This window comes from Calypte anna, chromosome 12 (genome assembly GCF_003957555.1).
Source record: "Calypte anna isolate BGI_N300 chromosome 12, bCalAnn1_v1.p, whole genome shotgun sequence".
Taxonomy (NCBI): domain Eukaryota; kingdom Metazoa; phylum Chordata; class Aves; order Apodiformes; family Trochilidae; genus Calypte; species Calypte anna.
Window position 1 is genome coordinate 4,793,675 of NC_044258.1, and position 25,376 is coordinate 4,819,050.

Here is a 25,376-nt window from a genome sequence, read left to right on the forward strand (position 1 = left end):
CATCCAGTGCTGTTTCTGACAGCCACTCCTGGCTGTGCTGCAGCTGTACCTGCATGTGGTACATATCCTCAGCAGTCTCCCCCACAGAACTGTCAGTCAGGATAACCAGGTTTCCTGTTTCACTGGAGGTGTGGGACGACAGAGAGGATGATGAGTGTCGGACTGAACCAAGCAAGTTCAGTGGGCTGGAATAAAACCAGAGACAGAACAAAGGCATCATTATCTTTCTGAACCTGCGTTTTAATTTGTAAAGGCTGATTTCTTTCCAAGGTAGTAGTACCTGCCATTTACCTGCTGCTTTCAGTAACCTCTATTATGTCAAACACATTTGAAAAATTGGTCTGAATAAGCCTAAAGAAATCCATAAATGTGAGTAAGCAGGAAAAATGTGACATTAGGGCTAAATGTCAGACCATATAGTATGTAGGATGTAGATTTTCAGAATCTAAAGCCAGGTTAATATGTCATGACACTGGGTGCATTTTTTTGGTGTGTGTTAATAGCAGAACATTCTGAAACCCATCTCACTTTTAATGCTGACATGCAACAGATGAGAGCAGCTTAAAAAAACATCCCAAAACAAGCCAAACCTAAAACACACAGGTCAAAGTACACTTTTCCTTACTGCATCTGTTTGGCCTTAGCATTACAGCTGAAGGCAACTTCGTAGCTGACAGTAATACAGCCCAGCTGGTGTGCAGCCTGCACCCCAATCTCACTCTTGAAATTAAATTTTTTCTTTATCACTCTGAATCACATACACAAATACATATTTTGTACACTATAGGATTTCCCCAGTTTGCCCTAGGAACTAAAAAAAGCTTTAAAAAGTGAGGAATTTTGAGAAAAATTGTTTTATCACCCAGACAACTTGTTAACTGCCAAGCCCAAAAAGTAGCTGGAGGAGCTTCTTGATTTTAATAGTAAAAAGAATTTTACCATCCTGGATTCATGTACTCAAGACTAAGTTTCCACAGCTTTTCATGCCAGCTATAAAATAAACAGCTAAGCTGTGTGCACCCACCAAGAGAAGATTGGAAGAACAATTAAAATTTTGTCCTGTCACTGTTTTTCATACTGGCATGGATATGTACATTTTCAAATAAGGAAATTTGGCTGCATACAAAACCAATGTTGCCCTGAAAAAAAATTACCATTAATCATCATCTCGGTTCTGAAGCTGGGTATTCAGTTTGAATAAGCATCTACATTTTCAGATACTTCTGTGAAGGCAGAGCTGTTTTCTGGTATTGTGATCAAAACACCTGATTTGATCAGAATTACAACAAATGATAATGTGAACATTTTTTGATCCTTAAAAATGGGCACTGAGTTGGGTTCTAAAACAAGCAGTAAAATTTTCCTGTTTCGCTACCTAAGGACCCAGTTATTTGCTGTTTGAAAGGCAGAAGTTGGAAGCTCCAGAGTCATGCTGAATCTGGAGATCTGAGTGGCAGATGCTTTTTTTCTTCCTCGGCAGTAATAAAGTGTTAGAGTAACACCTGGAGGTACTTACCATTTGCTGCAAATTGGATTTCTAAACTTTCTCATTCAAGTTCTCAATCAAAATTTAATAACTAGCACTGAATGAAGATGAAAGACACTTCTGCCAAAACTCATTCTGCTCCAGTTGCAGCATTGTTAACTTCATCTTAGATCACTGAATCTTACTGCAGCAGAACACAGATCCCAGACATTTAAGTTGAAAACCCCAGGGTACCTGTGTCGATGCACCAGCTTTATGCTCTCTGGGCTCATAGGCCCATGTGAAACCAGGACATTGCTGCGTGGTGTACTACTGCCAGAACAGGCTGGACTCAGCTTATCCAAACCAGGTAACTCCTGCAAAGGAAACACACTTCAGCTAAGTTGGTCTTGGAAATTTTCAAGTTTTCTTATCAGGAAAATCCTGATCTATTTCAGTGTTCCCTGTGGTCATCAGTTAATCTGTGTTTCCACAAGATAAACAGCTTCAGTGCTTTACAATCCTGTTCTCTCCCTATTTCCAATGACATTTTCTAGCCACTGTTTCAGGGAATTTGGGAGGAAAGCAGAGGTATAGTGTCACCCAAGCTACAGCCACTTAAATTTTTCAAAAAAAGAAATGTGAACTCAAAAACACAAATCTTGTCCATACTCTCAAGAAAGGTAGAGAACTCAAACTGGCAGTTGCAACTTGTATGGATTTCTGCTTTGAAAGAGAGAGATCATCAGGTCATCATTTAAAACTGTGGCACTGTTATTCCTGGCCATCCTTGCATAGTGTTCACTCCTAAGAATGGAGGCAAAAGCCTTCAAAGTTAGAAGCTAGATTAAAAAATAGAAACTCCAGTTGGAAAGTAAAGTGCTAACACGTATATTTCAAATAATTCTTCTACATTATAAAAAGATATCCTTAGTTTGGATGTGATAATGTTCAAAATAGCATCTAGGTAGCTGTAAAGATTTCAGTATACCAGGAAGAGGAGAATGCACTGGCAGTTTCTGAGGAAAGGTATCATTCCGAAAGAGGATGATATTGGTTCTTCTGGTATGTAACAGGTGGTGTGAACCATGCTCTGGTCAGTTCCATTGGCTGCACAGGAACTACAGGCCCTTTATGCATGTTCTGACCACCAGAGCTGGATGCCTAAAGTTACCAACAGGAATTTATCACTGCCTAAATAAAAACACTTCTGGAGGGTCTAGTTCATGTCACACCATTCCACATTATGGCTGTTCTTTCAAAGAGCTCAACATCGAACACTTTATGTTAAGCTTCTTTGGTTTTGTGTGGTTTTCTGCTATGTAGGACAGTAACTGAAAGTTAAGTTTGCAGTTGTTCTGTGATATGAACAAATATTATAAATTCTAGTTTAGATTCAAGGCTAAGTTAACAGACTTACAAGAACTTCTTGCACAAAAAGAATTCTTTTGATAATCTGGCAATCTAGTAGATTGCCAGAACTGTATCTACCCAGTTCTTTTTTGAACCTTACTGCAACTAATGGAAGTTTAATCCTATCTCCTAATGATTTAAAAAAGGGGGAAAATGACTATCAGAGCTTACATGGTACAGACTGGATCTCATCATCTGGAACTGGTCTATCAGTTTCTTATGCAGCGGACGCATTTCTGGGTGCACAAATTTCTCATGAACTGCCAGACCCACTCCTAAGACATGTACCTGTTGAAAAGAAAACATAACAACACAAAACCAAATAAATTCTGTCTGAGACACAAAAGAGATGCCTCTCCTGTAGTTCTGTCATTGTGCATGAAAGTACTGTAAAATATTCCACTGTTCATTTACAAGACTGCTGATAATTAAGCAAGCCTAGGAGACCTGGTAAATTCACATTGCTTCAAAAAGTACTTTAGGTGTGAGATTAAGTACACTTATGACACGTTAGTTTACTTTTGGTAAGAGATAACTGTAAAAAATTACCAGATTGATTCCCCAGAGTGAACAGTATTACATCCTCACACAGATAATTCATTGTGAGAGAGAAAATTCCTTCCACCTCCTGTCAGAGAAGGGGTCAGAGTTGCCAACAGAGATTTCCAAAAGGAGTTCTGATAATTGAGCTGAACAGCAGCATCGTGGTATGCACAGCCACTATTTCTGTTGCTCGTTAGTTATTTTAAAGGTCACTTCTTCAAAGGTCAAACATATATCAGTGATTGAACGAGATTACATAAGCTCTCAGATGAAAGAAAACAGTAATGATAGCAGGCTTAAGATGTATATAATTCCCTACATGATCCAAAGTCTGCACAAACAATAACTAATTAATCTTCAAACATTCTCTTGAGGATTGGATGGAGATAAGTTTTATCTTTATTTTACAGATGGGAAATCTGAAATGCAGTTAAGTGATTGAAGAAACAGGCCTAGTAGCTCTGTTCAGGCTTGGACACATTGTTTAATGGGATATATCTTGCCAAGCTCAGTTTAGAGGGATGTGATTTTCTGATTTCACTCCCATCAAAGCATTCAGATAGCTTTATCTACCACAATGTGTCATGGAGACAGTAATGAAATATAAATCTGCAGATAATATAAACAGGCATTAAGTTTTCCCATATAGCTTTGCCAGTTTAATCTCAAGCCTGACCTGGGCTGTTCTGACTTTGATTATCTTTGAAATTTACTAGGCAGATATAATTAAAAATACCAAAAGTGAATGGCAGGCTTGAAACATGGAAAGATGCCTATTTAATAATATACAGAAAAAAGAAGGTTAATGTACTTCTTGCTGAGTTTGGCTGTACATCCCACAATGTGAATACCTTTTCATAAACTTCTTGGCCATCTCTCCCCCCTGTCTTGTTTAAATGTATTTTTGATCTCCTGTGCCAAAATTCTTTGCTTCTGAATCAATCAGTTGGACCTGATAAGTTATCCCAAGATAGTAACACTATTCTTTTGAATATGAAAAACAGTACCTGCTCCTGCATGAGTTCCTTGAGCTGTGTGATCTTCTCTGCATCTCCTGGGTGCTTTGTGATATAATCTTTATCAAAAAAGGCCTGTAGGGAAAAAAAAGAAAGCCTTCTCCTTACTCAAAGATAATTTCATTGTAACTTGGTGTCAAAGAATGAGAGGAAAAGGTCCAAATACCTTTAGAAAACTGAATATATTAAGCTAACAGCAACAGCTCAGTATTACTGCTTTTAGCACTCTGGGATCCAGGTAAAGCTACAGCACATTTTTAACAACCTAGATGAGTCTGTTGAATCACAAATCAGACCAAGTTTCCCCACATGATAGTGATGAGCTGTACAACTAAGCCTAGTATCACCCAGTTATTTGAATTTTATAGAGTTTCCTTCACATAACTGCCTGAAGTTAAAGGAACTGAGTTCAGTAAAGCATGAAGAGCTTTCTTTTCATGGCTTTGTAGGAAGGTTGTGTCCCACACCCCTTGATGGCTGCTGCCATTTTTCAGTATTTCACCCTAACCTTACCTTTTGTAACATGGAGTTTAAGTAACAGCTTGCCAAAGATTATGCCAAATAACATACAGTATATAAGATCATTTTAGGGTTACAGTGAATCTGAAATCAATGTTGAGTAGCATGAATTAGCAGCTTTTCCTGATACCAGGCCCAATCACTCTCAATTATGAGGAGTCCTACTGCCTGTATTACAAAATGGATTTATAAAGTAAGCAGCATATATATATGTGTGTGTGTGTGTATACATATATACACAAGTATATAATCTGCTTCATTCTTTTACCTGACAAGTTTTGACTTCTAGGTAAGCCAAGTCATTCTTGAGAAACACCACTGCCAACTACACCCACTTCAGTGTGCTTTCCTAGCTCCACCTTTGGATCCTTCTGTTGTGCTGTGCAAGCATTGATTCACAATAATGAAGCAGGGGTTTAGCCTCGTGTTTAGATAGTGTGCATGAAAATTTCTTACCTTATTAAGTCATACTCTCTTTGAAACAGCAGTGGAAATAAACTTATGCTACTAATTTCAGAAGCAGAGTCTGGCTTACCTCCTGGTATCGTGCAATTCCCCCATTAACAGCTGCATCAATCACTCCATTCAGACACATGCTGAGAAGATTGATGTTACCATGCATTTGTTTGTGCTGGTACTGGCTTATCAGTGTCCTCAGCTCCTGGTTTTTGTTCTCAACCACTTGAATAGCATTTTCCAAAGGACTTACTTCAACCTTAAAGGCAATATAATATACTTGAGTTCCACGGACACCTCAATGAGATTTATAATCTTCCTTGTAATGAAAAGATACTCTAGGATTGTTCAGGTTTCTTCGTTTTTACTGCTTTGAAGACAATAACCTACATTTACAAACCTCACTGTTGGCAGTGCCGTATTTCAGGTCACTGACTTGTAGTAACTTTTCTGTATACTGAAGACATAGCAACAATGCAATTATTTCATCTCTTTGGGCACTGTCTCCATTATACTGTCATGTTCCTTCACATAATTCCCCTGGTTAACATTCAGCAATTATTTAGGTTAATTGTTGGAAAAAGGATGCAGCTAATAATTGATAAACTTCATCATTTTAAAACTGCAAGATTTTAGCTAAAGTTGCCTATCCCATATCCTTAGTAGCTTGTAACTTCAAACCCCAAATACAGGAACTATGAATGTTACCAGTTCTCTTCTCTCCACTTCAAACCAACGAGAAATCCCAGGCAAACTGTGAGTCAAGGTCAGAGTGGTTCGCTCAATCCACAAGCTCTGCAAAGATTAATTGAGGATGTGAGTTGCACAGTGAATCACAAATCACATCACCTATACTCTTAACACAGGCACTGAGGGCGTAGAGTTCAAAAAAGAATATATTAACCTCCTGAGCCTTAACTTTGCAGAATGTCATGCTGAAGCAACAAGTCATTTGAGCAACAAAACCAAAATTCAGTATGCTCTAAAGCAACATTTCTATTAATTTTTAAAGGCTGACCACCAATTCTGTATTGGGAAGCAAGAAGACATTCTGGACATAGATGGCAATAAGTGAAAAAATCCAGCCAAACAAAAAACCCTATCCTCATTTTAAAATGTATTTCTCCTGGCACTGAAATAACTCATCTGTAAGCTGGAAAATGTTCTAATCAGGTCAGGTGTGTAACCAGCAGACTGAGCAGCTAGTTGGTATTTGATTTATCTTTGGCCATCAAATCAGGATTGTTTGAAAGGCTGTATCAGCATAAATTATTCAACAGCATTTGTCTTGAAGAAAGTAACACTTAAACACTGCTTATTTGCTACTTCTACCTTAAATTCATTCTCCTTGTCCTTTGGGCCCTTGTGGAAGGGTCTGTCATAGCGGAATTTCCGGATGTTGTTGACTCGGTAAAAGCTTTTGATGCGATCAGGGACACGGTCCATCTGCAGCACATCTATATTGTCTGGGATGGGAGTCACTGCATAGATCTGTAAATCTGTAAATCATGTAGTCAAAGAAAGCCACAGGGCACAAAACAGGAAAGATAGCTGTGCTTTGGAAAGACACAGGATGGTGCATTCAGAAAGTCACATTCCTCTTTGTTTTCCAGCATTCTTCTTTTGCAAGTGAAACAGCAGCAGGGTAAACTACAACTACTGGGAGCATCTAGAGAGTTATAGTACCCATCTGTACAGTGTAGATTAACCAAAGAGGAAGATACCTGAGGATGCAAAGTTGGACATCCAAAATATCTACAGCAGGCAAAATATCCAGTTCCTCTTTTAATCAAAGCTAGGTGTCTCATTTGTGCAGGAACTTAAGTAGATCTTGATATATTTAGGTACACAAACATCTAATATTTCCTCTTCAATAAATTTCACCTTAGATACTCCAGCTTTGGCTACAAGTCAAAGTTGTCCTAATTTAATCAACTGCAGTCACATTTAATTAAACAGTTTTACACAGCAGTGTTACAGGCAAGATCTCTGCATGCATAAACAAACCAGTCAAAACACACAAACAGGCCCTCTGTCTATGAAAGTAGACCTTCTGGTTTGTTGTCCTGTGCAATATCCTTGCTGTTGTTGCACAAGCCAAACAACAGTGTTCCAATGACTAAAATCTCCAAAAGTCTCTGCAGACCCACTAAATGTTACGTGGTTCAGTCCTTAAATGTATATAAAGTATTGTACTGGTGCAGCACGCCACAGTACTGATTACCAATGAGAAGAATGGGATTCAAAGCCATAGCTATAAAAGAATTCAGTTTAAAAGAAGGGAGACTGCAAAAAAGTAATAATACTGGTGTGAAAAACAAACACAATGGAGAAGAACTCTTTGGAATTAAGATCTGTTCCCAACAAAATGTTCTCCAACAGAAGGTATCAGGAACACTTGTAATGACACAAAACACGCATTATGGCAAAGCTGTTGGGAAAGGTTAAACATGGATGTGACCAAGCACAGCTATAGCCTTTACACATGGAATATGTCCTGCATTACTCCTTGAATAAAAAGTGACAGTTCTCCCCAACAACACATGGCACAACAAACCAGCTGATCTCTATGGCAGACAGGTGTATGGTTTGTCCATACCCATCTCTACCTGAAACACGTAGGAACTGAGGTGTCTGTGTTGATGAGCTTTTCAGTGCCTTTTACCACAGTTGTTCTCTAATCATAATGTGCCCTTTCACTGAAGGATACACTGGGCATCACACTGCAATATAGAGTCATCTGGGTGGTTTGGATGCTGCATTGCAATGGCTTGTGGGAACTCACTCAGCATCCTCTGCTGGAAGGCTTCCAGCCTCTCATAGTCGTGGCCCCGACATACATACTCTTTGTTCTGCAAGAGCAACAAGCATAAATTAGTCTCCTTAAGAGTAAGTTAAATTCAGTCACATTTCTCTCACTTTAAATTTTACTGCTTTAAAACCAAAGATAAATGCCAGTGTCAATATGCTAATGTGAGAGCAAAATGCACATTTAACACATCTAATATATTTTATTCCTTCCTTATTTTATCTTTACAGTGTATGTTGTCAAGAAGTGATGAATAAGCAGACTATTCCACTGGTCTCTCAAAAGAAGGATGCCTGTGATCCCTACACACGTAGCATTCAGTCCCACTGATTCTTCTGATTTGCTTTTCAGATAGCTGACAAGGGACTGTTTTCTAATTGATCTATAGTGAAGCACACCAATCAAAACTTGAGACTAATTCCCCAGCTTGGCTGTTCTGCAGTAGGGAAGCTGTGTCAAATACAATTTACACCAGATGGATAAAAGTCCTGAGGATTTTATAGAGCAGAGGGAGATGTATGTTTATCACTTTCTCAGTAATCCTTAGAGAGAAGTCATAACAAACTGCTCACAAAAATCACTCAATAATCATTCCTGTATTGTCATAGCCACACAATCCACCTCTGATCATGTAGAACACCACATCCTCAGGAACTCCCCTGTCAGTAGGAGGGAATATGGAAAAGCCTCACCAAGAATTCTCAGTGGCCACTTAGCAAACTCCCTTCAGCCCTAAAAGCACTTTCCTCTTGATGAACAAAATTGTTTCTGTTAGTAATGGATGGAAAGCTCACATTTAGATATGTCTTGAGGCAGTAAACAACTTGTGCAGAGTTCATATCAAACTCTGAACTGCAAGAGACAGGATTTCTAAAGTCCTCAGTGTCATAAAGATTGTGTTGCAGGGTCTTGATTGTATTACTACAAAACCCAGTTATGATGATGCAAGACCAGTCAGAACAGACAAATTCTATGTTTCTGGTAGCTTTAGCTCTTACACAGATAGCAGTAACTAGAAGTACACAGAAATCTTTCCCCTTCATAAAACGAAGAACCCCAGCAAACAAGAACAGTTCCTCCCCTTGTAATTCTTGCATTTACAAGCTGCAATACATGCAATAAAGTTTTGTTAATTGTTCTGGAAAAAGGTTGTGGCCAAGCAGTTCTTGATCTTGCAGCAAAATCAGTGAAACCTGATCATAAAATTCAGCCAAGCAGTGCAGTTATCTCTGGCTTTGCATTTCAACTTCCTGAAACAGATCTCCTGTTCCAGCTGTGACAAGTCATTTTGTATGCATCAGTCACAGCAACCAACCAACTGGGAGAAAAACTGCACCATGAATCTTGACAGTTCAGTCTGTAATGCCCAAACTTTGCAGCTATGATTAAATTTGAGTGAGTCCATGTTTGAAGGTGAATCTCTTCATCACACTTAACTGCATTCACTATCTTAGCTTTTGGTTTAGCAATCCAGAAAACTGTAATCCTATAAATAGTTGCTGTGATTTTAAAAATGATGCCCTGAAAATACTTCAAAGCTAAATATAATATATAGACTCTTCTAGACAAAGTATCTTAAAAATCAAGGACACTGAAGTGCTTATTTTATATCTCAAGCTATACATCAATAGAAAAATGAGAGAAGGGCATGGAGTTATTTGATCACTTAAAATCAGTCCCATATCCATTTGAATATTTTAAATCTATGTAAATCTTTTTCTTCTCTGGAACAGATACTTCCAGTTTCTTTGCAGTGAGATCCACACTGATGTGATTGCTGATGGGCTTAGTCTGTGCTTCACAGTGTGTATGCTGTATTATGGGTCATTAGAGAAGGGAGGAGGATGACTTTTAATGAGATTGCTGCTTTAGTGATCTGCTATCAGAAGTACTGTTACCAAACAGAATGGCAGAATTAACAAGGATTATAATTATGTGTGCTCATGTTTGCTGTTGTCCCCAGCCAAGTATCCATATTGTTACACCATTTCACAAAGCATAAGTGCTGTGCACTGAAAACTCGTGCAGTGTTAAGCTGTGCAGGAACCAAGATAAAACTGCAGGTCCATAATATAAGCCAAGCTAGATTCACTGCTAGAACTTCAAATGTAAGAAGGCTTATGTGTCATAATGACTTTGTTGTCATTAATTTTCTGAAACATCTGTTATTAGATATATAAAAAAGAAATTGTCAGTTTTCTCTGGACATCTTTATGAAAGGTTAGCTACAGCTTCATACTGCAACACTTCTTATTTCCTCAGCTTCCTTTGCAGGTGTGTTCTGCATGCTGAGCCAGGCTGCTACATTATGGCAATGCTCAACCTCACCTAGAATAACATGAAGCCACCCTCTACCCACTGGTATTGTCACCTCAATTAATTCCAACTTGGCTTTCCTCCCCTTCATGATTCCATTAAAAGACTAATTAAACACCAGTGTTTAAATCCTAGTTAAAAACCCCAACAACTTAGTAATGAAAGGGAAATTTAAGAGTGCAGTTTTCAAAAGCATACACAGTGTGGCTTTTTGTGGCTCCTTACTGTGTAACTCAGGAGTGGTGCCATCTCGAGTAAAACCATTTCTTTAATGAGAACACCAAACATGTACCTCCAGTCCTTGAAAGCACTCTTCAAGTTAGCTTGTCCTGTCAAACTAGATGGCATCTGCCATCAATTTTCAGATAGCTCTTAGAGCAACTGTCAGATTCTATTTCTTCCTTGCTCTGAACTAGCAACAAGACATTGCATGAAGAAATAGCCATTTCAAGTCTGACTCCTCATTAGGAAAAGAAGATAACTTTTTAGATGGCTTGCAGACCCTGTGTACACCAGCAGACAGCAAGTTCAAAGTGAGGACATGTCCAAAGAAGCTGTTAGGCTTTTTGTTGAAGAGAGAGGAAATTTTTGGTTGTAGATAGCACAAGAGAGTCATCAGGCTGGTATTAGAATCATTCTGTCATGTGAGACTTTTTAAAGTGTGGTAATTTGAGATGATGAAAATTAGTTGAGTAATGACCCAACGTTGCTGCAGTACAGCAATCTGCTTAATATACAGGCAATTTGTGCTGCATCTGCAGACTGACAGAAATACACATAGGCATGAGTCAAATTTCTCATCTCTGTTCCTATGAACATTCCCAATGGACCACATCCTTCAGTTCAGCCAGAAAGCAGCTTCTACATGTGCAGATATAAAGAAATGAGCTGAATGGCAGATGTCATATCTCCAGAACAAAGTACAAAGCTTTAACTTCTATTCAGCCTGGTCACTTTGTTATATTTTGTATAAGTCTGGCTTACCCGCAGGAAAAATGGGAATTTCTGACCATAAAAACCAACTCTGAAAAACTCAGGTTCTAAGCGCTGCTGTTCCATGATGTTATCATAATATGTAGCTTCCATTTTCTGTGGAGGAAAACAACAGCTGCTATCAGATTCTTTAAGCTGCATTTAAAACATTAGAATCTCACATTAAAAAACCCCTCTTACTCTTTTGCCCCCACGATTTTTTATGAAATGACTGAAATTCTTTTAAAGGTAAAGCTTATTAATTGAATAGTCTTTGTGGTGAAACAGACTGTATCATCATCCTCATTTTACATTTTTGGAGATGACATAAAAAAGTTTTTCTGGTTTGTCTTATTTTAAATTAAATAAGTCTTGCATGTAATTTGCTTTGCATTGCAGAATTAATGGCAAAGCTGAGATTAAGATCTATGTTGCTTGGTTCACAGTGTCCTGTTCTCTCCTACGGCTCAAGACCTATATCACTATCTGGAAAATTGTATCAATTCAGCTGGGTTTGCCTTAATTGAGTTGAGGGGCATGAAAAAGGATGAAACAAAATTAAATTTTCTACAGCTCTGTGCACCAGTAGGCTTAAGATGGAAGAAAAAAGGGGTTTGAAAAAAGTAAGAGACTTTCTCTGGTTTCTGTTATTAGTTTTGTGGCTCTGTGCTAGCATTCATATTGAGTGGGATTTCAAGATGCTGTGTCAAACTGAATCTCAGCTGAAAAGCTCAGAGGAATTTCACTACAGCAAAAAGATAGCTTTTGAAGGAGGAGAATCAGTTTGACATCATTGCTTCCACTGCAGGGAACCCCAACAGCAGCTCTGACTTAGCAATTGCATCGAGGTTTTGTTCTTGCTTCCCACACATATTAACTCCTTTTCTAAAATGGAGAGGGTTCCAAAGTCAGTGCACGAAGAATAAAGGAATGCACTGAATGAGGTGAATGGCACAGAGGAAAACTCTTTAGAGTGGAGAAACTCAGGTCAGTTCAGGTCAACACAGATTTAGGGACTGATTTAGAGAAAACAGATCATGCAAAAGTGAGCAAAAGGACCAGGTGAATTGGTTATACTGATCAGCTGAAGTGCTCTTCACCTCCCAGCTGATTAAATCCACAGAAGGAAGAGGCAGCAAGAGTAGCAAGTTTACTGATGCTTTAGGAAAGAAAGTCTTGATGCACAGCTTGACTAAGTTTTAATAAAGTTTGTTTGCTCATCATTCATGATTACTTAACCAATCTATATCCTGTACATCAGGATACATTTTCACACTGCTCTATTTCAAATATCTACAATAAACAAGTGCACAAGTGAAATGGTCACCCATAGACTCTTTAGGGCATCTTTGAAGAAAACAGGTTCTTCGGAAGTGTCCTTCATGAGACCTAGTTATACAGATATCTTCTCATGAGAATAAATTTGGCTTTTTATTAAAAAAAACTTAAACCACTGTGCATAAGTATATATCCACATAGCATAAATCTGAAATTTGAATATATACATGCTGCCCCAGTGAAGAAAAGCAGATTAACTGTTCTCACACTTACAAGGCTTTTAAATAATAACCAGAACTCTGACTTATTCTGGTTACAGCATGACACTGCATCACGTGTTTGGCTTTACCAGAGGACCAGACTCTTGTAAATTGACAAACATGCCATAAATGCCTTCTCCATTCTTTTTTCTCTTGTTTCTTTTATGGCAATTGGGACACAAGCTGTCCTTGATTTTTTATTTTTTTTTAATTAAAATGGAATACCAATATATAATTCTTTTAAATAAAAAATTTTATGAAAAAATATATAAATATTCAATTGCAGTAGTAACTCCAGCTCCTATGTGTGTGCTGTCTCCATATACTCATGGGGTTTTACTGCTGGCAGAGTTAGGAATTACTTCAGTGGACGTAAAAAGTCATCAAAATGAATCAAGGGAAAGGAGTCACTGTAATAATGCATGGAGCTGTGTAGGGAATACAGTTTTGTTTAATATTCGTAATGTTCTGTCAAGAGAGCAAAATTCACAGGGGAATGACACGAGAGTCCAGAAGCAGAGGAGCTGCTGCTTCTTACCCGAATCCAGCTGAGGCTCTGATAATCGTAGAGACTTTCATACTGTATGGCCAGTTCTCTGCACAGTGGGATTCCATACTCCCAGCTCTGTGAAACCAAAGCAAATCACACTCACAGCAAACAGAACAATACTGCCAACTCAGCTGAGAGAAATACGGAATTTTGGGAATTCATTTGGTATAAAATGCCAGATAATAAATGTGAAAATAATACGTGATGAAACAGTTTCCATTAAATATCAGATTAATTCCTTCAAGATGGAAATAGAGGCAGATGATCCACTGAAATCACACACACATACTGCTTGTTACTGACAGTTCACTCATGAGACTGGGAACTTATTTGGAGAAAGGTAATAGAACTTCAACAATTTGTCATTTTGTTACACACCTCTTGGGCCCACTCCCATTATCTCCTTTGCTTTCTGCACTAAAACTCCCTGGAGTAAAGGAGTGAGGGCTTAGCTCCCCAGCTAAGTGCTCCCCTTCTCACAGCTGCTGCTTCCTACTGAATGCATAAAATTGTCAAGGAATGGTAAAACATTCAAGTAGTGAGACAAAAAGTCCTCAGAACTGACCTGCATTATTGCACTGAGTGAATAGATCCATAGTCAGAACTGAAAGCAAAATTCTTTTCTTCAACTTACAGTCTGTATACAATAAATCTTTTTTAGCACATCAAAGTAAGGAAGAAAGAGACTGAGTTTGGGCATGCCTGCGTTAACAGACAGATTCTCCTGTTACCTCACTCAGCTTTTTAGAGCTCTCATTTCTACACCCTTGAACTGAAATCTCTCTTTTACCTGTGGTGACTGGAAGGCTTCTGGGGGAATGACTGTTGTTACCATACTTAGGTAAAGGGTCTAGAACACCAGCATCTCAGGTGAGTCTTTACTGGATTAACTTTTAGGCTTTACTGGGCTAACTTGCCAGTTATTTTAACTGGGACCCTGTTTTAGTGAAAACAAAATTAACTTCTCAGACTGTCACCTTAAGTATTAATGGCAATATTGTAAAGTATTGGTAAGAATAATTAAATAACATGCTTGGACTTCATATGGAAATATTTTCTGGTTACATGTACCTTCACTTGAAGTGCAATAGGTACAGTACAATGCTTCCCTTTATGCACTTCTATTTGTGGTGTCTGTTCTCTCATCCTTAATATCAGCAAAGTTTTTTTCTCCCAAAAGCAAAACTAGTCAGTGTAAGAACTTTTTTATTAAAATACGGTATAGTTTTAAGAATTAAAAATGCAGAAATAATGATCCTACATCTCTTTAGCTTCAGTTAATTACAAAAACTTGCAGAAGAACTTTCTAAATAAAAGATTCATTCAGAATGATAGTGTTAGTAGTTTGGAATTATGAGAAGCCTGAGATTTATTTAGATAAATGAACTACATACCACAAGAAATTAACTAAAAGATCAGTTACTTGACTACTCAGAATATTAGTCAGGTTTTTGTGATCTCAATGTAACAAGATTTTTGCTGTGGGTTGTCCAAGTCCGTGACAAACAAACTGATGCACTGAGTTGGGGTCAATGGCACTGGCCAGTGAAGTGCAAACACAGACACCACTGTGCTATTGTTTAGGTTTCAGCATTCTCTACAGAGATATTACACATAGATTTTCAGGATTTATCTGATCTACATTTACTTTAGAAAACAAGAAAGTATCTAATAAAATATCTGGTATCAAAATATCTGGCCAGGAATAAATAGCTTTTGTCACACAGAGTATGAGAAGGGGCTCATTTCCAAATGGTTTCTGTGGCTAAAGCCCACATGATTTTTCCAGATCACATCTTATAACCACATCTCATTTCTCTTTACAGATGTACCCTGATATTGTTCCTGTCATCCTAACTCAGGCCTTCTCTGTTTCAGTTGGATTTTCACACAAAGCAATTCTACTGTACCAGCTGAATATTCTGTAGATAGAGGATGAGATAGAGAAGCAAAGGAAATGCAATATACGGGTGACTTCTTCAGTAGAAAAGAGTTTGCAGATATTTGAAAGGGAAAGAGAATAAGTGGGCATCAGTCTGCAGGATCCTTAGTTTTAAAATCTGTGACATTAGTACCATCTTCACAATGTAAAGATCTGATATGTCAGAAGCCTTGTGGCCATAGTCCTGTGTTCCTGTGCTGAAAATTTTTCCCATTTCCCGTTTCACACCCTTTTCATGCTGCTTTGACCCTCCTACTTAGTCTAAGATGCCAGGAGCAGCCTGAGGAACTTAACCAGAAAAGTTACTGAAGGACACAGAACAAATTTCACTGTTCAGGAGCAGAGGAGGGACTGTATCTCAGGATAGTGTAGAAAGAAAATATCAGATGTAAGTTGAGGGAAACAAGTTTCTTCCATTCCCGGAGATACTCCCTGTTACTCAGCGACAGAGGGAGTGCTGAAAAGCAGCAGGATTTGGCTTCTCAGCATTTTTCACTTCCCCAGTTTGAGTGACATAGCCACTGCTTAAGTGGATTATTTAGTCATTCAGCTACCATTTATAATAAAGGAGGATTAAAACACATAAAGTCAACTCAAAAAATATCCAGTGAGGAAGAAACCTCAAGAGGTTAACACTATAATCTGTTAAGGGTTTTAAAGCAAAATTGCATCCATCAAGTTTTTACTCCCCTTCAGTGCTTATATGGATTGCCTGGTTTTATAAAAATACAGGCTCACTAGTTTGACACAGTCTCTGGATCATCTTTTCTCTTGTCAGACAGTACAATACTGCAGTATTTGCACAAGGAAGGCAGTACATCAGTAATTATTTAAGTGCAGTCTGAAAACATGAAAAAAAAGAGACCCATCTGCAGTATTGTTTAAAAAATCATGGCAAAAAAAAATTCTTAATCACTTCTTCATAAATAGGCCACTTCTTCCTACACACAGAACTCTCCCTGCCTTTTACAGGTTCTGTAGAACTCTCCCTGCCATTTGCAGCTTTGTTATCAGGGCAAGGAAAGAATTATCTGGAAAGGCAACCCCATATGAACAAAATCACACTTGTATTTAATGCCCCTGTCATTGCTCTCACAGTCAAAACCTACCCCTAGGTGCACAGACATTATCTTTCTATAAGATAAGCTGTGGGAAATTTTCTAGAGAAGGGAAAAATTTGAAAGTATTCTGGCAGATGATATCATTTTTAAGGTTCACCTCTGAAACACTCCTGAAATGACACAAGGGACAATAACACCTATGTCTGCAGTAATTAAAACCAGAATTATTGTATAAAAAACATACCCAATATGTGAAATTGAAACATACTTTCTTCTGGTGCAATGGATGGAACTGCATTTTAATTGAAAACCACTTTAAAATAGCAGTGACACTGGAAAAACTCAAATATTTTTTAATAAGGTGCACTGCCTGCCATTTACTTCTGTAGGTTAGAAACAAAACAAGCCCCAAGGTGAATCACAGCACAGCAATTTGCACAGAGCTACAAAATGCAACCCCACTCCCCAGAAGCTAAAGAACTGGCATTCGTAGAGCTCTGTGACATGCAGGAGACCCAGAGTTTAGTTAGAAGGTATAAAAATGTTTTGGTGGTTTCCCAGTTGGCCTGCCTAATCTAATTCCAAATGTTCTGCCTAGGGAAATACACACATCCATTTTCTGATCTGATTTTTTGTCCAGACAGTCAAGAAGCAATCTGCTAAGTTGTAAAACTTAGATACAAATTTCCTTGCAGAGAACTGAACTGAGATGTTGGGCTTGCAAGCCCTAAGTAAGTCAGGAAAGGGAAGGAAGCTGCTGGAAGAGAGAAGAAGTTGGCATACCTTCCCTTTGTTGAAGTAATGGATAATCTTACGGCACAGACCTTCCTTACGTTGCCACTCTGACTGAGATGGATAATGCAGGAACTCTCTCAGAGGTCTGTCCTCCCATTGAAGCAACTCACAGTACAAAAGCAAAGTAAATGCAGCCTCTGTTGGAAATTGAACACTGAATCAATGACAACAAATAAATACCCATAGGGTATTTCAATCCGTAGGTTGAAAGGTCACTAGACCTGCTTCTAAAACAGTATGGAATTTCTGATTCTTAATTGAGAAAGAATTCTGAAGTCACAGATGTCATTAAATCAGTTAATTAAAATAGCAGCACAAAGTGTTTCCTTTGAACCTTATCTTTAGGTACACATCTGTCAGGTTTCTTTTTACATGATTTAAACACATGGTCAGATACTTAGATATATAATTAATTTGTGGCTTGCAGCTTCAAACAGAGCTTGAACACCAAATTAGTATCTACATTTTCCAAGTGCTCCCTAAATACTACAGTGCAAAGAAATATGGCAAATAATAACATAATGGGGGGTTTGTGATTTTAATCTTCCTCTAAATTTGACTCCTCTGTTATGATTTTTTTTCAATAATCTTCAAAGAACACTTCAGTGTAAAACTCAGAGTGTAATGAAATAGTCACAAGGTTGTGTGGGCACAGACACACAATAATTGACTGGAGGGAATGATCTGCCCTCTGCTTCTTATCTTCCCAACTGCCATAACTGATTCATACAATTTCATTCCAAAAGAATGAATTAGATGTTAAGAGTACAGCATGGAAAGAGTCAAAAACTTCCACCAGGATTTCAAGGAGACCCCATGTGATATCTTACTGACCTGTGTAGTTCTCAGCCTGTAAGTGCATGTCACACAGCTTGTGGATATAGCGGATGTACATCTCTTCCTTGTTAATTTCAGATTTATAGAAATTCTGTGAGAGAAAAGAGAAAGTTGTTAGTTATTGCTACTGGGACTCCTTCATTCAAGACAATCCATAACACCTGTGTATGTATAGAGGTATTGAAAACAGAACATGCTAATATTAAAGAAATTACCTTTTCCCATTCACACTGATGTAACCCACTAATTTTATCATGTTATGATTTTTTAAATAAAATGAAGGTAAATACTGAATGAAAAGGCAAGAGAGGTTGTAGAACCTCAGTCACAGGGATACTCAGAACACATCTGACCAAGGCCCTGAGGAACCTGACCTGTTTGGTTCTGCTTTAAGCAGAGCTTTGGACAAGAGATCTCCAGGAGATCCTCCCCAGCTCCTGTTCTGTTTGGTCATCCCCTTGCTCGGATTCTGAAACTGCACTTGCCTGACACAGACTCCCATCCCAGTTTCAGTAACATTGCACAGTATCACAAAGAGATAAAGGAAACATCTTTACCATAAGGTTAACAGTGCAGCCAATTTTCTTGTTTTCTGTTTCATCTCCTTTCATGCAGTCCCTAAGAAAGTAGAGCAATGTTGAAATACACATCTGCAAAAAAAGTCCTTTTAAAATAAATCTGAAGCTCTTATCCTCCAGAGTGTTCTTGGATCAAAAACAAGAGCTAATCATATATTGTATAAAGTTCCTCCAAGAAAAATTTTTATTTTATGGCTTAAATGATAGGAAAACTGAGTGTCTTGCATGTCTGCATCTGAGAACAAGACCCTGAAATGACTGCTGCTTCACTTCTTACAGGAATCTGAACAAAAGTCAGACAATGTTGGCCAAAAAAATCTGAAAGATTGATCTGCTATAAAAGTTAAAAACTATTATTTCTCTAGATGTAAATGTTTAGTGGTTTCCTAGTCAAAGGATTAGCTTTCATAAATTCAGCTATCCAAAGTAGTGTTGGCATGCTGTAAGACAGGACCCAAGTAATTTAGACTGATTACTAACTTTTTCATAGGTGGGTTAAAATACAAAAATTATCTTTAGTTTCTGGAATATTTCAGGGTTATTCCGATTCAAGCAGTACAAAAAAAAGCCTTAAGAAATTACTAATCTAGAGAAAGTCACGTGAAAGAAACAAAATTTCTGAAGCAGTGATGCAGCAAACTGTCTTGAGAACTTCCCTGCCAGCTCCCAGGCAGCAAGACTCCCAGCAGATGCCTGTGTGTCTTCAAATCCCAGTGCAGTTCCCTCTTCTATTCTGGGAATGATGTAAATTGGGAACACATATGCTGTGTATTAAAGCTAATTAAAACCTGCTATCTGTTCCTCAATTAAGCATGAAAATATATACTGGTGCATCAAAGTTGTGTTGACAGCAAATTTCAATTATTAAAAAAACCCAGGAGATTGGATCAAAGTGGTGAGGATATTAAAAAGTGAACTAAAAGGCACATAAAAGTACTGGGATTGCAGAATACCCACCCTGGTCACATGTTTTCACCTATAATGAGCAGCAGCAGCAGCAGAAGAAACTATATGAAAACTTGTCAGCAGGCTAGAGAAAGAAATACTTAATTTCTGTGTCATTTCAAACAGTCTGTCATTCCATAAAATCAACTCACTCTGTTTATGTGTATCTATATATATGTAGTTAAAATATTTTCTTGTAACTGAATCAAACTTCATCTTAAAACTAAACAGAGGAGGCCTAATATTTAGTGTAGTCTTGCACGTGTCACCAGCTGACATGTCAGACTTTCCCTGGATAAGAAGTTTTCCAACTCTGCATGTCTAGATGAGGCATTCAGCACACCAGGGTCAGCAAGGCTTTTGAGACCTCTCCTGCATGTAGCATCTGTTTTGCTGAATTAGGTGAGGTAATTTAAATGACAGAAAAAAATAATCCTTTAGCAACCTGACTAAACCTTAGTATAAAAGTAAGAACTAAAAAAATTCTTTATCTTTTCTGTTACTAATAACAAGCACACAAGAATGATAATTAGGACTCTAGAGATGATGACTTAGGATTTTTGCTCAGAACCCAGCAGCAAGGAGTTAGGATCTTGCTTACAGAATACTTGGTGTCAGTGAGGCAAGCCAGCTTGATAAATAAAAATATTCCCTGTAGAAAAGGAGTTTGGTACTACCTCTTTACACAGTTATACTTAGGATAAATTACTGCTGTTGTCAGGTACCTGTAGTCAAGCAGCCGCTCCATGAGACGAGTAACTGATGTAACAAAAGAGATCCCAGTCTCCCGCCACGTTTCCTGCTCAATCTTCTCCAGCAAACTGTTTGGAGATGGAAAAAAAGAGGTGAGGCTTACAGGGAAATGGCATAGTGTACATGCAGACACTGTGGACAGCTTGGTTTCTCCCTCATAAAAAAAATAATCCATAGAGTTACTATCTTACCTGGGATAAGGCCCAAAGAGCTGGGTTCTAGTCCAGGCAGCATGAAGCAAAGACAAGGAAATTACAGAATTGAGAAGAGAAGGAAAAATATCTTTACACTGCCCTTCAAAACACAGGAAAAAAAGCAATGCTTAGGGCAACAGTTGATTCCCACATTATTTATAGCTTAAATACTGCTAACAGCCAGAAGTTGGGAATGTTAACCCTCTGTAAATACATCTTCTTTGCTCATTCCTATATAAATTTTCATCTCTAATCAGCAACTAACCAACCAGCCTTGAATTACAGTTTATTTAAACTGTAAATGAAGGCAATCTGGTCCTGCTCAGTTCAACAGAGTGTGAGCAGCTCACTGAAGGATGAGAGAAGGCAACACTGAAAATCACAGTTAAGAAGTGAAAAAAAGGACAACAGATTTACATGCTAATTTCCTGCAACTGGACCTCTGGTCAAAGAACTTGCCACTTCTGTTCCTGGCCAGAGGAAATAAATTCTGTTGGGTAAGGCATGTCCTCAGAAGAGGCAAACTCTCCTGTACAGGGATGATTTCCAGCTGAAGGAGCCAATTCACATTTTGGCAGCATGGGTGAGACAGCAGAATTTAGGGTCAGCTGTTTATTTCACACAACATTTATTAACTTGGAGGAACTGCAAAATTGTTCTCTTAAAGTTCACATCCTTCTCAGAAACAGCAGTTGCAAATATAAACAGAAAGGTTGCTGAGTTCCGGGTTGTTCCTTGGTGATACATCCAGTTATTATCATCTGAAAATAAGCAACAAGCTACAGTCCTTGAATCCCTAACATTTTGGGTAACAAATGAAATAGACTTGTTATCTGCACATATAAAGTGCCAGATTTCCCATGGCTGACTGTACACAAATTAAAACTGAATACCTTTATATGCTTCCTAAGAATAAGCTGACACAATGGGCAGGCTTATCTAGTTTGAAGATAAACATATGTGCAATAGTAAATTCATAAATACAAGTATTGGTTCTAATGAAGCAAAGGTTTATCCTTCAAACTGCCAGCTTGCTACATAGAATTGTCTGGAATATATAGGTAAAATTCTGCTGATGAGCATTATGGATAACTGGAATATGAAAATATTTAGGGTTAATTGCTGGGGACTTTCAGCATTTAAAATAAGTCTTCTTGAGATAAACTGGGATCACTGGAAATTAAATTTGGAGAGACAACAGTAACCAACAGATCACTGTGGAAAGTCAGATGCCAAGACTGTAGGTTAATCCTGACAAGTGGAACTTTTTGCTATGAAAAGGAGTGCAAATGCTGTGTCATGATGACTCTGGAGGAAGCAACAGACAATTGTTGAGCCAGCCAAAACACAGCCTTCAGAAATTGGAAGAAGCAAAGCCAAACACTGAGGAAAAAAATTTCTTATTTTCTAACAAGGCCTGACTTGCTAGAGAGCACCGCTCTCCAAACAGTCCAGAGGCTGTGATTTCACTTACTGCTACATGGAAAGACAGGCACTGGCTCCTCTAGTGAATCACTTTTGCTGGGAGGGTAACTTCTTACCTGTGCAGCCTTGTATTGGAGTTCACAGAAAGAAGACAAAAAGGTGAGGTTTTTATATTCTTTTCAGAATTCGAGCAACAGATTTCTGTTTTGCTGAGCCATGTAATGAGACCCTGCCAGAAAGCCCTTTCCTGCTTGCCCTGGAGATCAACACCATAACTGCAGCTGCACAATCACTTTGACTCTTTCAATGACCCTGCACAAAACAGAGTGAGCAGAAACTGGCAGAGCTTACAGCAAGCTGAAGAGTTCCCTGTAGTTCTCATCACCTTTTCCCTCAGATACCAGGCTGTCCAGCTTGTCGATCAGCTCAGCTTCCACCTGGGTGAAGAAGCAATTGGTTACAAATTAGCTGTTCATGTGGCAGACCAGTTCTGAGGACCAGGAAGTCTGGAAGAATATTTTATTTCACATGTGGTGGGGCTGCCCTCTTCTATGTGCAGTTGTTTTTTTTCTCTGTGCCTCAGTTAAAAGGAAACACTTTTCTCATTTTTCAGTGGAATAGGAGGACTAAAACTAAAATATCCTTTTGCTTATCAGGGTCTAAATGACCAGGGGAGTTCACCACTACTTCTTCACAGGAATTTCTGAAGTTTATTCTGTTATCAAATAAATTCACTCAGACCCACTTCTTGTGAACCAGTGTATAAGATAAACTATACCCTGTACTCTAGCAGAATATCTACACAGAAAAACTAATTCATGGCATGATTGCCATGGTCTGCTCTGATGGTTTTGCCCACAGGTAATGGATTTCCAGTCATCCAGATATCATTAGATTGGAAGATTATTTGTTTACTAAACCCAGTTTTGCCAAGCCTGTCTATGATTATAGGATGCATTTTCTTTTCACACTTACATAAAGAGCCACAACATCATTGTTTCTCTTCCATTACGAAGGTTTTGAATATGTTTAACGAAGTCTAATACATCCTATTACGAGTCTGATATCGGATATTCCCAGACAGTTGTGCAGAAATAAGTTTATCTAACACTAAACAAAACAATTTGACATGGTCTGGGAAATCTGGTCTGGGAAGAAAACATACTTCCAGTACTGATGAAGGCAGAGGTTCCTAAAGGTTGAAACAGTCTGTAGAAAAAAAGACTTGGTTTTATTTAAAGAGAAGCTTAGGCTGAGTTTCCCGATGTTCTTCAGCTGCCAAATTGCAAAGCAAGTAAAGATGAGAAGGAAAAGCAAATCAATTTGGCAGAGACATTCAAATGGAGTTGGTGCTCTTGTTACTGAAATCATTAAAGGAAGACCTGGTTTAGTCCATCTATAAGGCTGGGCTGTTACATAGTATCACTGGAATGATGACCTTGGGAAGAGGTCAGTTTACCTAAAGACCCTAAAAAGGGCTTGTTAATTAATTTCCAGTTTCTTTATATTTTTTAATAAGCATTTCAGTATTCAAAAAGTAAAGAGAAGGCAAAAACTACAAAAAACTACCCTCTTTTTGCTTGTAATGTACAGTGACAGAAAGCAGTAATGCACATGTCCACCTACCTAGCATTATACTGGACAAGAAAAAACTTCCTGGTTCCAGGAACTGTTGTTAATAAGGTTTAACACAGGTTGTGCTCTTTACGTCATTCTCATCAATACAGTTGATTATTCTGTCTTTAATCTTAGAAAATAACAGTATATACGAGAATTTGCTTCACAGGTAATTTAAGAAATACTAGTGGAGCTCTAGTTTAGAATACATTACTGAATATAAAAATTAAATGAAGATTATGAAGATTTCATCTTGATACAAAAAGTATAGACAAGACCCAAAACTTGAAAATGCATGCAGGTACTTGTGATCTGTACATCCCCATTTTTGGTTCTCAATCTGACCCATTTAGTGGTTGACTGATAGTCTAAGTGAAACCAATGGGAGCAGCAAGAGCCCAGCACTACCAAAATACTTTTCTCTCTCTGGTGTGATGAGCACATCACTCCTCTGTGTTCATGGGGAATGCAGCTTGCTGTGAAGTGCACTGTTTAAATAATCTTGGTAGTCTGGTAATCATTTTGAGAGTTATACTTCAAATTTTCTATGTTTATATGTTTACATGACAATCTTCATGATCAGAAGTGGACCAATGGATACAAACTCCTTGTTCCAGCTGGAAACTGCAGATAGACAGTAGAAAATAAAAAAGAATCCTGCAGCTGCTTGGGGAGTGACTTCACCTGTTTGAAGTTGCCATTCTTTCTCTGCTCCCAGTCCATCATGTCATGGAAGATGGGGATCATGATGTTCTGCACCTCTGGTTGTGGAACAAACGTAACACCAAGAAACGGGCCAATCATTCCAGGAATAAAGTGAATCTTATGTTCACCTGCACAACACAGAGCAACTCTAATTAAATAAAAGCCATTGTTATATATCACTGAGAAAATGAGGAGCCCCTGCAATAACAACATACATATGCATATAACAACATATAAAAAACAGTAGGAAAGCAGGCACATGCTTTTACAGAAAGGACTGAAATAACATTTGCTCTGCATCATTCCTTGTAAAGGCTCCAAGAGCATTTTTAGTTTTACTGTGAAAGCCTTCAGCAAAAATTGTCAGTGCATTTTACTTGCAAAGCAGTTAAAACTGTTAAAAATAACCAAACTAAAACATACTAAATAGGGGAAAAATACTTCAAGTTATGGAAAAAAAAATTGAAAGGGCTGGTGAGAACAATGGTATTTAACAGAATATAATGAGATTTCAGAGAACTACAGAGCTCTTCATCCTCAGTGCTATGGAAGTCTCAACTGCATAACTGACCTTGACTTAGGATCAAACTGCATTGCTTCTCAGCCACAAACACAAGGCATTTTTGCTAACATTCTCTTTTGGGATAAGCTTACTGTGCAGCACAGAGCATACATCAAAATAACCATCTTTGGAACAACATTTCAGTGGTTAATATCTGTATCTGCATACCTAAAATGGGCTTCTAATTTATCAAGATTCTTTCATATTTTCTCACAGATTATGGTGTGATTTTTATTCATGGCATTTCACAGGTAGCACCCATTCAGCTGATTATCAACACGATACTTTTGTAGTCTTTGTTTTCATGAACAACACTCCTACCTATATTCCTACAACATGTTCAAATTTGGCATTTTGAATAGATT

The 25,376-nt window shown here is 38.1% G+C and overlaps 1 protein-coding gene across 1 annotated transcript in view; it reads right to left on the reverse strand.

The window, feature by feature from the left end:
* Window positions 1-25,376, reverse strand: part of DOCK3 (dedicator of cytokinesis 3) — a 183,891-nt gene that overhangs the window by 12,048 nt on the left and 146,467 nt on the right. The window contains exons 34-50 of the mRNA XM_030458632.1: window positions 24,429-24,577; window positions 22,479-22,564; window positions 20,700-20,726; window positions 20,481-20,576; window positions 18,790-18,850; window positions 18,230-18,323; window positions 17,384-17,532; window positions 13,586-13,672; window positions 11,522-11,626; window positions 8,123-8,264; window positions 6,745-6,911; window positions 6,121-6,207; window positions 5,492-5,671; window positions 4,429-4,512; window positions 3,050-3,166; window positions 1,721-1,842; window positions 50-185 (exon numbers count right to left, since the gene is read on the reverse strand). Coding sequence (XP_030314492.1) covers window positions 50-185; window positions 1,721-1,842; window positions 3,050-3,166; window positions 4,429-4,512; window positions 5,492-5,671; window positions 6,121-6,207; window positions 6,745-6,911; window positions 8,123-8,264; window positions 11,522-11,626; window positions 13,586-13,672; window positions 17,384-17,532; window positions 18,230-18,323; window positions 18,790-18,850; window positions 20,481-20,576; window positions 20,700-20,726; window positions 22,479-22,564; window positions 24,429-24,577 — 1,889 coding nt within the window. The remainder of the gene's footprint in view (window positions 1-49; window positions 186-1,720; window positions 1,843-3,049; window positions 3,167-4,428; window positions 4,513-5,491; window positions 5,672-6,120; window positions 6,208-6,744; window positions 6,912-8,122; window positions 8,265-11,521; window positions 11,627-13,585; window positions 13,673-17,383; window positions 17,533-18,229; window positions 18,324-18,789; window positions 18,851-20,480; window positions 20,577-20,699; window positions 20,727-22,478; window positions 22,565-24,428; window positions 24,578-25,376) is intronic.